Source organism: Puma concolor, chromosome B1, assembly GCF_028749965.1.
Source record: "Puma concolor isolate L17-30 chromosome B1, mPumCon1.1.hap2, whole genome shotgun sequence".
NCBI lineage: Eukaryota > Metazoa > Chordata > Mammalia > Carnivora > Felidae > Puma > Puma concolor.
This window is the reverse complement of record NC_141670.1, coordinates 69,792,097-69,806,971: the sequence shown is the minus strand read 5'-3', so window position 1 is coordinate 69,806,971 and position 14,875 is coordinate 69,792,097. Positions and strand designations below refer to the sequence as shown.

At 39.8% G+C, this 14,875-nt stretch overlaps 1 protein-coding gene across 5 annotated transcripts in view; it reads left to right on the top strand.

The window, feature by feature from the left end:
* FNIP2 (folliculin interacting protein 2) overlaps positions 1-14,875 on the top strand; it is a 131,069-nt gene that overhangs the window by 32,952 nt on the left and 83,242 nt on the right. For 2 of the 5 annotated variants that reach the window (XM_025921635.2, XM_025921634.2), the window contains exon 1: positions 4,198-5,203. The exons of 2 other annotated variants lie outside the window; for them this stretch is intronic. In XM_025921635.2, coding sequence (XP_025777420.2) covers positions 5,028-5,203 — 176 coding nt within the window. In that variant the 5' untranslated portion in view covers positions 4,198-5,027. Of the gene's footprint in view, positions 1-4,195; positions 5,204-14,875 lie in introns of those variants that run through there. One more of the 5 variants, XM_086703974.1, reaches the window with a different exon arrangement.

Genomic DNA, 14,875 nt, shown 5'->3' with positions numbered 1-14,875 from the left:
AATGTATTGAACTGCAGGTGGAGTGTGGGAGTCCAGGCAGTGACTGCAGATACTTTTCTAAATGTGGAAACATGGCTGAACCTTGTGAAGGAAATAGAGAACTTTACCATGGGTAGCATTACAAATAGGTAGTAAATTTTGTATGTATATTACTTAGTATTTAAGAGCAGGATATCTAGGTGCTAATGAATAACAGTATGGGTACCTATATTAGAGTATGATTCCATTTTGGGAAAGAGAAGATTGAGAAAAAAAGAAAGATCAGACTGAGGTACAGAATAGAATTTGGGGCACTGAAGATCTAAAGATACCTTTCTCTTAGCTACTGTGTGAGCTGCTCTGATTATTGTCAAAAACTGACCTCTGTGCTTTGAGGCCAAAATGTAGACAGTTTGGGATAAAGAGGAATGATAGCTCTCTTGCTTTGACAGGCAAAGGAGGCAAAGGAGACTGGCCTTCAAAAACTGCAAGCCCTCCGATAGGAAGGGGTTGGGGTTTTATAGGGAAATACAGGATCTAACTGGTTTTGGGAGGAACCGTACAAGCTCCTAGCCTTCTTTGTCAAGTCTTTAGGGTGGTACTGGGTTTCTGAAACAAAAGGGTAAGAAGGGCGGAGGGGAGGTTTGCAGAAGAGAAGGGAAAGGTTATTGTAAAAATCGAGCTTTGCTGAAGCATTAGAGCAGCCATTTTGATTTTTGTTCAACTTTATGCTTTTAAGCAGTTTCCTAATGTCTCAGAAGAATGGTTGTGATGATACAGTTATTACTTGTTTTTCCATTTACTGAAGAAGTTTTAAAACTCCCATTTAAATATAAGGAAATCTGGAGTCTTATAGAGGCATCTCTTTTAAGTACAATGGTTGTGGATTTGATGTACATCTGTATTACGTTTTATCAGATTTTGAACTGTGGAATTAAGGATTATTAAGGGGAGGGACGGAGGAAATGGCTTTTTCACTTTTTAAAAGTTTTGAAGTTCTTTCCGTTAAGGTACCACATGAGTCTGATTGGAGTGAACATGGAATATTAAAGCTTCTAAAGGAACTTCTGCTGTAATAAGTGGAAGAGTGTGTGTTGAGTTTGTGTGTTTAATCACAGGCACCCTCTTGGTCAGAAAATGTGCATCAGACTGTTAAAGGAGCACTGACACTGCTTGTTGCAGGCAGATTCATATCAAAGTGTTAATGTAAATATTCAGTGGTATTGAACCTATCAAAAAGTGATCTGTTGAGTATCTACCAAGTATAAGACCTGTATGACGTACGAAGATGAATGCCAAGACCCAGATTTTTTATACTCAAAATATTTATGATCTAGTTAGGCTCATGAGATATGTACACCGCTCTGTTGCCAGGCAGTTACATGTTAAGGGTTAAAGGTGTGGTTTAAAAAAATTGTAGGGGAATTCAAGGGAGAAAAAGATCTTCCAGCCTAGAAGTCATCATAAGGAAGATGAAATTTTTACCAAGGAAGTGTTTCTCAAATGTGTGGTTCCCAGGCAGGCAGCAACAGCCTCCTAGGAACTTGTTAGAAATGTACATTCTCAGACTCCACCTCAGAACTGCTGAATCAGAAACCCTGGGGGGTGGGCCCAGCAATCGGTTTAAAAGCATCTGAGTTTGAGCCCCACTCAGACAAGGAAGTGTTGGATCAAGGGTATGCTGACTGAAATCAGGGAGAAAGAGTGACTGGTGTATAGTGTTTGGTTAAAGGCGGCTGGCTGAATGGAAGGAACGTGAAGAAGAAGGGGTTTAGTTAGAGTTTCTTGAGCCGTGTGGTTTAGCTTCTGTTTAAGGGAATTCTTTCCCAATGCACTTTGATCCTTATTTCATCCAATTATCCTTTGTAATTATATTGTCATGTTCATCTCTTATTGTTCTGATCATTGAAGATATTTGCATCATCGAGATAAGGGATAGAATTTGTATTTTGTAAGAGAATTTAAGGCTTTGGAAAATGTAAAATATCAGAATGATTGAACAGCTTTGTGGCTAGCTATGAGGTTAAATATTTGTTCAGAATACATATTTAAAAAAAGGGTTTCACCCATGGGGGAGGGGAAGAAAAAAAAAAAAAAAGAGGTTCCAGTGGGAGAGAGCCAAAGCATAAGAGACTGTTAAAAACTGAGAACAAACTGAGGATTGATGGGGGGGTGGGAGGGAGGAGAGGGTGGGTGAGGGCACCTTTTGGGATGAGCACTGGGTGTTGTATGGAAACCAATTTGACAATAAATTTCATATATTAAAAAAAAAAAAAGGGTTTCATGTCCTTTCATCAGGTCCTAGATAAACATCTTTTAGAGATTTTAGTTTTAAAACTTAAATTCAGTTTTACATGTAAAAAATGGGGTATGTTCCCCCAGCATTTCTTCTACATATTTTAGAAAATTCAGTTATTTTGGCATTTTTAAAGATCCTACCCCTTCAACATTGAACATGTTAAAAAAATAAAATTCAGGGGCGCCTGGGTGGTGCAGTCGGTTAAGCGTCCGACTTCAGCCAGGTCACGATCTCGTGGTCCGTGAGTTTGAGCCCCGCGTCAGGCTCTGGGCTGATGGCTCAGAGCCTGGAGCCTGTTTCTGATTCTGTGTCTCCCTCTCTCTCTGCCCCTCCCCCGTTCATGCTCTGTCTCTCTCTGTCCCAAAAATAAATAAACATTGAAAAAAAAAATTAAAAAAAATAAAATTCATCCGAGTAAATGTGAAGATCTAATTGGCTTTATCAAATGATTCATGAATCCGGCAATATCCCATCTAGAAAATAGAGGGGTGTTCTGAGGAGTTGTACAAAATGGAAAGTTTTTATGGGAAGGAGAGTGGAGCAATAAAGGTATATGCAAAAAAAAGAAAGAAAGGAAGGAAAGGGCAGGGGTCTCGTCTTCCTCTGTAGGAAGGGAACGGAGGGGACCCAGCTGATAGATTTCCTCATTGGTGCTTATCTGAAAATTCCTGATTGGCAGGTGAAGACATTTCTGGGGGAGGTTGAACCTGCAGTTAACTTAGTTATGAAGCTCTCGTTTGATGACTTGGTCTGGCTGGAGTAACACCATGTGAGGCCTGTGGTTTTCTTTTTGGCAAACTATACTTTCATTTCTCCTGTGATTTTAGAGGAGGTGGACCCTTGGTGTTGGAGACATTGATTCGGGGCCTCACTTGGGCCACTTGGGAAGTGGAAATGATAACCTTCCTTTCAGCCTTTGCTTATCCAGCTGCGTGGTGCCTAAAATGGAAGGGTTACAGTGCTTGCATAAGTGAGCTTCTGATTCTCTGTTTAAAAAGAGAAAGTGATTTTAAAGACAGTTCAGGGGAAAAAAGAAGAATCCATGATCACATGGTGGCCACACAGTTAAGCTTTAAGGTCAAAATGTGTTCCCCTTACTGGAAAAATGGATTCATTCTCTCCTAATCTGGTTTTACCTTGGCACTATCAATTTATCACGTGCAGAGAAGTCTAGTCATTGTTGTAGGTGTGTTGCAATCTTCTCAAGGGAGGATGTATTTAAGATCTTTTTTGGGTTTGTTATAAAGGAACTTTAGGGTCACATATATAATCATGTCATAAGGTAATTGTGGCCTCTACCACGATATCATTAGATTCTTCTCATGCTTATGGAGTGAAATATTTGGCTGCCGTGTATACAGATACATTTAAAACCTCCTGAAACTTGGGGCACCCCGGTGGCTCAGTTGTTTAAGCATATGACTCTTGATTTCAGCTCACGTCACGATCTTCTGGTTCGTGAGTTCGAGCCTTACATCCAGTTCTGCGCTGACAGTGCAGGGCCTGCTTGAGATTCTTTCTCTTTCTGCCCCTCCCCTTTGTGTGCTTTCTCTCTCAAAGTAAATAAGCAAACTTAAAAAATAAAATAAAACCTCCTGAAACTGAAGACCTGCCAAAGGTTCATCAGATTTTAGGGATCTATTAATATTTTCTTCAGCCTAATTCGAGGATGAGAAAGAGGAAAAGGAGTTGAGACAATCCCTTATAGTTTTCAAGATCTGACCTGTGTTTTAGGGACCAGTGCTTTTTATTTCTTCTAAAAGAAAAATTATTTTTTCCATGAACTCACAGTACTATGGAAAAATTATATTAATTCCATAGCATTATTTCATTTTACAAATGAAGTATGTTAGTGTCAGAAGTCAAAACTGAACTACTTTTGTCCTTGTGTTCTGGTATTTCAGGGCTTTCTTGGCTTGAATATACCCAGGAATTAGGAATTCAGTGCAAGAGTTGTGAGGATTTATGGCTTCTCACTTACTACTTTTCTTACGTATGTGTGTGTTTATATAATTTTTCATATACACACACATCTGTATATTTGGTATTAAAGAAAGGATGTGTCCCTACTCTCCCTCCCCCACATCACCTCCTGTACATCAAGCCCTACCTTTGTTGTGCGTAACCATCTCCCTCACTTGCTATGGGTAGAGTTTTGCAAGGTTGCAGAGTAAGACCTGTCAGCTGACGCTTGCTCACATGAGAGCCATTAAGAGGGTGGTGTGGCCAATGTCAGAACAACCTTGCAGCTGAAGGCAAGTCACTGCATTTGCCCAGAGCCATATGAATGGGTCTTGTGACCAATTAATTGACTACTACATAATCTCCAACAGGGGAGCACAGATGGAATGAGTCAGCCCAAGCTGCTCAACCTGTTGAGTGTTTTGTCTTTTGCTGACCCAGAGTACAAGCTTAGGAACAAAAGTAGGAAGTGGGATTTGGACTTGCCTGTTTTAATGGTCCTGCTGAGAGCATATTTTATAGCATTGGATACATCTGACTTCCTAATACTTTGGCAGGCTAATTTACGTAACAAATGAATGTTCCTTTTTTTTAAACTTTTGAAAGAGGAAATTAGGAGGCTGCTGCCAAGTAGCTTGCCTCACCTACTGTATAGGGAGTACAGGGATTACTTAGGACGGCTGGTCAGTGTGGACTATCCCTCAAACAGCAAAGGATCTTCAACATTTGTGTCCACGTCCATGTTGATAGTCAGGATAAACCGGAAGAAAGTTCATACACTCAGGACATGTGTGGCGGCACTACGAAGACAGCAAACCGGCCAGGGGCCCGGCAGGATTCAGCCAGATGTGTGTGCGGTGCTGGTTCTGGTGCTGCGAGGACTTACAAGACGCTTTTACGCACAAAGACTCGAAAACGTGCCAGGGTAGGAAGGGGCACTGATCGCTCGGAACTCAGCAACAGGTTTGAAACTTCAGTTCTGTTTTAAAATCTAAGAGAAATGTTTATTTAATTCACTGTGTACCAAGCGGGATGAAATTCTGTTGATCCAAAACTTGTTTGTTAAGAATACTTTGTTTTAGTAGGACGTGGGGCCATTGATGGGTGTGCGGAAACAAGTCCTTTCCAGTACCAAAAAGGTGCAGGCATGGTTCTTCTTATTTTTTTGACTGTTTCAATTCTACCACCCATCTGCTTTCTTAACTTTTCCTTACTTATCCTGGAGCCAGCTCGCAAGAAATGGTTACATCCTTGTCCTGTGTTGAAGTTTGAACAATACTATTCACAGAGGTCATCAGGAAAACGAGTTGCGGTCCTGAGGGTCCACCACAGTTGGTAGATGGGGCACAGGACTGGATGTTATCTCTTAGTCTGAATGGTAGGTGGAGGCAGGATGGTGGGAAAGAGCCCAGCTTCTTCTGGCAAATTATTTTCGTGAGAAGGATTGGAGTTATGCCGGAACTAATTTTAAGAGTGGAGCTTACTTAAAGAGAGTAACATTATACTTGCTGTATTCTTTTAGGTTCATTATGTCATCCATTTTGGAAGAATTTATTAATTTAATTAGTAATAGCTCTTAATTGAAACGTATTTATGAAGAATTTTATTGCATATCGACCAAAAGGAAAAATGCAGTGAGAATCTGATGTAGATAACTACTAAAGAGAGTCAGTTAAAAGTTAAGCTCTGATTCTCATGATTAGTGTAAAAGTAAGTTTCTAAATTCACTTACATATTTTTTTCCTTATAAGAAGTTTTCTTAAAATTATGTTTTATAAACTTTTTCCATCAATATTGTTCTTGGTTGGTTGAAAATAATCAGGATATAGTTTCTGTCATATAAAAATCATTGTCTTTCTTTAGTAGAAACTTAATAAAATGGTATATAATCTACTCCAGTATAAACCCAGTAGATTGGAGAGCTAGGGAGAAGTGTGGAAATCATTTTATAGGGGCTGGGTCACATGCTATCCACTCAATTAAAGGGAGATATTTATAGAGGGAGCAGTAATGAATGATGTGGTACATTAGAAAAATACATTTGAGTGTTAAGATAAGAATTTCACTTTTGTACTTTTTTTTAGTTAATTTTTTTTTTTTTTACAATTTATTTATTTTTGGGAGACAGAATGAGACAGAGCATAAGCAGGAGACGGGGAGAGAGAGAAAGAGACACAGAATCCAAAGCAGGCTCTAGGCTCTGATCAGCAGAGAGCCCGACGCGGGGCTTGAACCCATGAACCGTGAGATCATGACCTGAGCCCAAGTCGGATGCTCCACTGACCGAGCCACCCAGGCACCCCTGTTTTTATCTGTTTCTTATCAAGATAGAACAGCTGAGTGATACAAAAGAATAATGGATTGGCACTCAGTTGATCTGGATCCTGATTCTGATCCTGATCCTGATCCCCACCTCTGCTGCCCAGGAAGAGCCTTTAACCATGTGGGAGTCTCCTGGCTTTTCTGTGTCTCACTTTTCAACTCTAAGCTATGAAGTTGGTTTAGATTATTTTTAAAAATCCTTTCCTTCTCTGAAATTCTAAGATGTAGCATCAGGACCTTTTGTATTCCCTATATTTATTCATATGATTCTAGATTCCCCAAATACATATTAGGGGTGAGGGGGATAAGAAAATAATATGCAGGGCCACATAAAGTTTTTTTAAAAACTTCAAAACATTTTGGTATGAGCTTCTGCTTCTCAGTTTCAGTGAACTTAATATTCTTCAGTGGATTTTAATCATTTTTATTTAAACAACACGTTAACAAAATTTTTTCATATCCATTATTGCCTTTTCTTATTTTAACTTCCTTTAGAGTTACTTCTTTGGTGCTGAGACTTTTTTTTCCTCTTGTTTAGAATTTTGCGCAGTGATGACGTATACTCGTCAATTAATTGGAATTCATCTCTAGTCAGACCAGACCAGACTTGGTAGACCTCATCTACTTTGTCTCCCCCTTCCTACCATCTTGAAAACGTGATCGTTATTTGCAGCGTTGTGCTTGGTTTCCTGTATTTCTTTAGGACTTGAGCCAGTCTCAAGGGTAGAGTGAATTATTGACAGGAGCTTGCACTGTAGGGATCTGGCTCGAAAGTGCTCACGAGTTATCTGTTTGTCCAAGTCAGGTGGCAGTCAGTTAAGTATGACTTCCAACTCCCTCTTTGCTCTTGGGTATCTTAAATCAATAATTTTAGGTGGTCTTAGCTGAGTGCACTGATAAGTAGGTTTCCCCCCCCATGTTTCCTCATGATTTTCCAGTTACTCAGAGGTGAAGAGAAAGACTCCACACATGTAGAGGAGTCATGTTAGATACCTAACAGTGGCCACAGTGTAAAACTGCCACAGTTCAGTGCAGAGGGAAACGTTTTTCTTTCTTTAAAAATTTTTTTTTTTCTTTTTAACGTTTGTTTATTTTTGAGAGAGAGAGAGAGAGAGTGTGTGAGTGAGCGCTGGGGAGGGGCAGAGAGAGAGGGAGACACAGAATCCGAAGCGGGCTCCAGGCTCTGAGCTGTCAGCACAGAGCCCAGCGTGAGGCTGGAACTGATGAACTGCGAGATCATGACCTGAGCTGAAGTCAGAGGCTTTACTGACTGAGCCACCCAGGTGCCCCTGCTTTTCTTTCTAATTATGGTCCACGTGGAATCAGACTTTTCAGGGTGGAAGTGTGTCCTCCGTATCTTCGCTTCCATTCTCCTTAATCTCTAGAATGAAAGATATTGGAGGTTCATTTATTTCACAGAATTCCAGAATCAGCAAAAACCTACAGAGTTTGATGAAACATTTTAAGTGGTTTGTCAGTAAAAAAAAAAAAAAAAATCCTCTCTAAAACCTCATGTCTAGTAACTGTTATGAAGCTGGACATAGGGTGCAGTCTTCAATAATCACTTCTTTTTTCTTAAAATATCAACCACAACAAAGCTGCTAATAACTTGATTTTGCAAACTTTAGTAGCAAATTAGATAAGTCCAGAAGGCTGTTTTTGTGAGAAATCCGGGAGTATTTGCCAAGCTTATCAGTGAATCATTGTTTCTCTGATAGCAGGAGAGAATTTGACATAACATTTTCTTAAAAAGTATACGCTACCCACACCAAAGAGGAACTGAAACAGAGCACTTCAGAATCAATTGTGCTTTAAGTTTCATATCTTGGAGTTTGGATTCAGCAGAGACTCTCTGTACTGCTTTAGAATCACCAGGATAGGAAGGGCCAAAGAATTAATGAGTGTATGTATTAGACTTGTCTACGATCTGGATGAACGAATTCATTACAAAAAAGAAGGAGGCATAGATTGCTTGTGGTAGTTACTCAACAAGAAAAGAAGTACAGAAACCAGGGTTTATTTTCTTTCCCCTAGTTAACTGCTTCACAGAGATAGGCTGACCATGATTTTACTACCAGTCTTTATTTATAGCAGTTAAGACTACTGACAAGGAAATATAAAAATAGTCGCAGATTTAGAGAGATATGCTAAGGCAACAGACCAAAGAATTCTGTTCTGGAAGATTTTAGCAAAAAGGACTAATGCAGGTTGCAGGGTTAGGGAGAGTGTTTTTCATTGTCTTCTTCACTTAGCTACGCTGTGAAAACTCTTCTGCTTTGATACTATGTAGAAAATGTAGCTGTCCAACAGGTTGAATGAAGTGGGTAGAGGAAAAAAAAAAAAACCAAACCCTAGTCAGCTGATGGTCTTGTGCTTTGTGACAAGCTTCACCGAGAGGTTGAAATTGCTGGGTGTGACTCTTTCCGATGCATTGAGAATTGCTGTCACAAGTTCTTCTGCCCTTTCTGCATTCCTTCCCTTTTCACTGATTTTATGTGCCACGAGGAATTTTCTTTGACTAGCGAAGAGTTTATTTCCACTGGTTGATGGTTGGGATTTAGAGATATAATTTGAGAATATGTGAATGAATGAAAGCATGCAGTGGTAACTTAATGTTGCTGCAAAGTCACGTCTAATTTAGGTTTAAAAACATTCAACTTGACCCTCTGAGGCCACGTCTCTTCTTGGGAATGAATCAGAGCAGCCTTGGTATAAAGGGGTTTTGAAGGGAGTGTGAACTTGCTTCCTGTAGACTGACAACTGACATAAACTTTTGTCTGGGTCTTATCCTGATAAGTGTTAGTTACCATAACTAGTTATGTCCAGAAGACTGTGTTTCAGACAGAGGACAAGGATACTCCAACTCTGGGGTCTGCAGCCCAAGTCATTGGGCAGCTTCTGAAGCCTTTATCCCTCAAGTTCCTGCTCAGCTGTACACTGAACTGGAATACTCGGCTGCACGGGTCCATGATTCCTGGTTCTTCTGTTAGGACTCCTGTTGTGAGTCAGGCTGTGGCTTAGCCTTATCCTTTTATTGTTATAGTAACAAAAGCTGAATAACTGCTGAATAATGATGCAGCAAGCCCTGGTGGGAATTGGTGAGAACAGTAATCTGTGACCCATCTAAGATTATAATTAAACTCCCCATCAAAATTCACCAAAGAAAGAGAATCTAGCCTTTGGGCTCTAGAAACACCAAGATCCCTGGCAATTCTCTTCCCCTTTTGTGGGATCCCAAATTTATATGGATTGTTGGGTATCAGGTGTATATCCATCCATTAGAGTTTTATCTTGAAGGGTTTAATCCTTCTCTTATTAGTTTAGAAGGTTTAAAAAAAATACTCTTAGGTCTTTATAGAACAGATGTCAATTAAAATGCTATCTTTTTTTTCTTAAAGTTTTTTTTCAATGTTTATTTTTGAGAGACAGAGTGTGAGCGGGGGAGGGGCAGAGAGAGACAGAGACCCGGAATCTGAAGCAGGCTCCAGGCTCTGAGCTGTCAGCACAGAGCCCGATGCAGGGCTCAAACCCAGGAGCTGTGAGATCATGACCTGAGCTGAAGTCGGAGCTTAACCTATTGAGCCACCCAGGCGCCCCCCCCCCCCTTTTTTTTTTCTTGATGTGCCCTTTCCTTTCACTTGCAGGCCTCACCCTGCCCAAAGGCAAAAAACAAAAAGTTTAGTAACACTAAGCTAGTTGTTTCACTTACTGATTTTTTAAAACTCTGATTCTAGCGGCACCTGGCTCAGTCGGTTAAGTGTCTGACTTTGGCTCAGGTCATGATCTCACTGTTTGTGAGTTCGAGCCCCATGTAGGTCTCGCTGTTGTCAGTGCAGAGCCTGCCTCAAATCCTCTCTTCCCCCTCCCCCGATGGCCCCCCACTCTCATCTGTTCTGTCTGTTAAAAATAAACATTTAAACATAAAATTAAGTTAAAAATCTGACTCTAACATGTGAGAACCTAGACCATAGTACCAGATACAGTGGAAGCATCTTTGATGTGGGGATCTTCTCTATCCCGATCTCATAATCTGTGTTTCTGTTTTCTCTTGTACAAAAAAAATAATAGAAGTGGTAGATTAGGTCAGTGATCATCAAATATGTGAACTGTTTTTTTAAAAATGTAGCTTCATGAGGTTCGTTTCAGATCCACTTGAGCAAATTTCTAGAAGTGGAGCCTGTGAGGCTTTATTGACTAAAAACAAACAAACAAAACAATTGAAAGAGTTTCTGGGGTGATTCTAATGATGTGTCAAGCCATCAGATGGGTGGTGTCTGAGGTCCCTTCCAGTCCTAACATTCTGAGTATTTGTCAGTGACTGACGGGTAACAAAACTGTTAGAGAAATGTGAAGACCTTGGGTAATCAGTGGAGCCAAAACTGTCTCAGTGGTCATCTTTGCCATGTGAGGGAGCAAGCCGTATGGATATTTGAGGAAGTGTATTCTCAACAGAGGAACTAGTAAGGACAGAGATCCTAAGGCAAGACCATGTGTGCCGTGCACTCTAAAAAGAAAAATGTTGCCAAGGGGCAAAAATCATTTGGATTCAGAAAGTGAATTGTCCTTCAAGGGAATGTGAACGGACCCAAGGTGGACTGGTAGATAGGGCTAGCAGCTGCACATCGTGATAGGAGAGGCAGGTGGGGGTTGTCTGCTGCCTAATCTCTCCCCCATTGGCCCTTGCTTGATAACAGCAGTTCCTATGATCAGAACTCATTTCTTTGTGTTTAAGCATTGTTCTGTCAAGGCAGTCGGTGATACCTTAATGTGAGCTATTATGAGAACTTGTTCCTCTGTCAGGAAGAACAAGACCACATGAAAGGATTGGGCTCATTCTATAGAGCAGGAAATGTAGGACTGACCTTCTCCTTTCCAGCTGAGTGGACAGGCTGAGGGGAGACAGCTTGTAACTCAGCCGAACAGGGGCAGAGACTTCTGATGGTCATATCCAAAGCTCAAATAATATGTCCTTGGTTTTTATCTTCACGGGGAATTCTCTAGCTGACTATAACACACCAAAATGCTCTTCAGGGAATAATCCTATCACAAAACTGTAAAACTAGTGCTCATTACTGAAAGTTCCTGTATTTTAAAAGTTCCCTTGACAATTGAAAAAGTTTTTTTTTTCCTTTTAATTAGACTTTATTTTTTAGAGCAACTTTAGGTTCACATCAAAATTGGCAGAAAGTACAGAGAGTTCCTCTGTTCTTTCTGCCCCCCCTCACGTGCACAGTCTCCCCTACTATCAATATCTTGTATCAGAGTAGTATGTTTGTTGCAGTTGATGAACCTGCACTGACACATCATTATCATTCCAGACCATAGTTTACTATGGTTTATTAAGGTTCACTTGTGGTGGTGTGCATCCTATGGGTTTTGACAAATGTATAATGAAATGTACCCATCATTATAGTATCATACAGATCAGTTTCACTACCCTAAAAATCCTCTGTGATCTGCCTGTTCATCTTTCCCTAACCCCTGGCAACCACTTATCTTTTTACTCTCTCTATAGTGTTGCTAGTGTTGCTATAGTTGCTAGAATATCATTTGGTTGGAATCATGCAATAGGTAGCCTTTTTATTTTATTTTACTTTATTTTTATTTATTTTTATTTTTTACTTTTAAGTTTTTAAAAAATTTATTTATTTTGAGAGAAGGAGAGAGAGAGAGAGAGTGAGAGCGAGCGAGTAGGGGAGGACAGAGAGAGAGAGGGAAAGAGAATCCCAAGCAGGCTCCATGTTAGCATGGAGCCTGACATGGGGCTTGATCTCATGGACTGTGAGGTCATGACCTGAGCCGAAATTAAGATTCGGTTGCTTAACTGACTGAGCTACCCAGGCGCCCCATATGTAGTCTTTTTAGATTGTCTTCTTTCACTTAGTAATATGCATTAAAGCTTTCTCCATGTATTTTCTTGGCTTGATAGCTCATTTCCCTTTACCACTGAGTAGTTATCTGTTGTCTGGATGTAGCACAGTTTATCTATCCATTCACCTACTGAAGGACAGCTCGGTTGTTTCCAAGTTTTGGCAATTAGGAATAAAGCTACTGTAAACATCTCTGTGTGCGTTTTTGTATAGACATAAGTTTTACTCCTTTGGGTGAATATCAAGGAGTATGATTGCTGGATCATAAGCTACGAGTTTGTTTTTAAGAAACGGCCAAACTTCCAAAGTGGTTATACCATTTTGCATTCCCACCAACAGAGAATGACAGTTCATGTTAATCCACATCCTTGTCAGTATTTGGTTTTGCCAGCATTCTGGACATTCTAGTAGCAGTGTAGTGGTATCTCATTGTTGTCTTAATTCGTGTTTCTCTAATGACGGATGACGTAGAGCATCATTGATATGTTTATCTACCATCTCTATATCCTGTTTTGGGGGGTGTCTGTTCAGGTCTTTGCCCATTTTTTAATGGGGTTGTTCATTTTCTTATTGTTGGGTTTTAGGAGTTCTTTGTATATTTTGGATGACAGACCTCTATCAAATATGTTTTTTTGCAAATGTTTTCTCCCAGTCTGTGGCTTGTCTTCTCATTTTCTTGTTACTTGTCTTTCATAGTTGAGAAGTTTTTAATTTAATTTTTTTTGTTAGTAGTTTTTCAGGCAGGGGAGACGTTTTTAATTTTAATAAAGTATAGGTTATTGGGGCACCTGGGTGGCTCAGTTGGTTAAGCTTCCAGCTCTTGATTTTGGCTCAGGTATCTGTGATATTTGGCATCAGGCTCTCATGCTTGTAAAATTAAGCCCTCATCCGGCTCCATGCTGAGCATGGAGCCTGCTTGGGATTCTCTCTCTTGCCCTGCCCCCTCCTCCCTCTCCTACTCTTGCTCATGTGTGAGCCTTCTTTCTCAAAGTAAGTAAGTAAACATTAAAAAATAATAATAATAAAGTCCAGGTTATCAATTGTTTCTTTAATTACATGTGCTTTGGTTGTCATCACCATGTCCAAGGTCATCTAGATTTTTCTCCTATGTTCTAGGAATGTTAGAGTTTTGCATTTTACATTTGGGTCTGTGATTCATTTTGAGTTTTTGTGAAGTTACAGAATCTGCTTTTTTACTCAGTATAATATTTTCCCCATGTTATTAAAATGTTTTCAGGAGCAAGTTTTCATGACTCTGTAGTATGTTCTTAAATGGATGGCTTCAAAACTTAAGGTATGTTCTGCTGGTGGATGTTTGGGTTTCTAGTTTAGAAAGAAACCTATTCTTATTCACATTTCTGACAGTCTTCTTGGCAGATAATTTTCCTTGTAGGAAATTTTCCTTCCCCAATGGAATTTGAAAATTGGGAGATAGAAATTGGTCAGATAGATAGAAACCAAAATATCTACATTTGGAAATGGTTACTATATGTAACAACAAGGAGTTACCTAATAACCTTAGAATTAGACCTGTTCACCCACCTTGTCATAAGCAGCTGAAGACACACATAGGCCTTACCACATAGGGGTTCACCCCTATAAAACTTGATGTTGAGTAGTTGAAGGTTAGATTAGTTTGTGTGTGCTCTGCAAACAGATAGATACCAAAGCATAAAGGACAGTTTATCAATCAGAAATCATTCTTCTTCCCCTGGGAAGGAGCAGGTAGGGGTGAAGACAGATAGGAATGTTAACACTAATCAGGATTGTGCCTCTACTTGGAAACCTGAATCAAAGGTAAGGAATACCCCGCCCCCCAACTCTAACACCTTTTATAGGTTAAATCACCTCTTGAAGCATATGAATGTGAGGATTTTTTCCTTAACATTTTAAAAGCATTTTCTCTATATGCCTTCAGAGATAATTCATTCACTTGGTTCAACAATAAAAATATATATTTGAAATATATTTTTCCCACCTCATTATTCTTCCCCCTGCCCTTTAGGTAATCAATTTTATTAGTTTTTTATAAATCCTTTTTTTTTCCATTTAAAAACCCATTTAGCATTTTCTTTTTCTTCTTTTTTTTTCTTTCTTTTTAACTCCAGCATTCTCCCCTTTCTTGATTGCTCCATCTTGATCTTCTTTGCTGAGTCCTCCTTTTCTCCCCACCCGTTAATGTTGGTGTGCTTGAAGACTTAGTCCTGGACCTCTTCTCTACCCACACTCACTTTCCTTAGTGATCTCATTCAGCCTTTGGCTTGAAGTACCATCTGTTTGCCAACAACTCCCACATTTATAACTCTAGCCCAGACTTTTCCCCTGCCCTCCAGGTTTGTATATCCAACAACTTGTCCCACCTGCAGCTTTCTCTCTCTTGATGGTCGTAGTTATGACTCCTCTTTTTTTTTTTTCCTTCCTTACACTATCCAATCCATAGCAA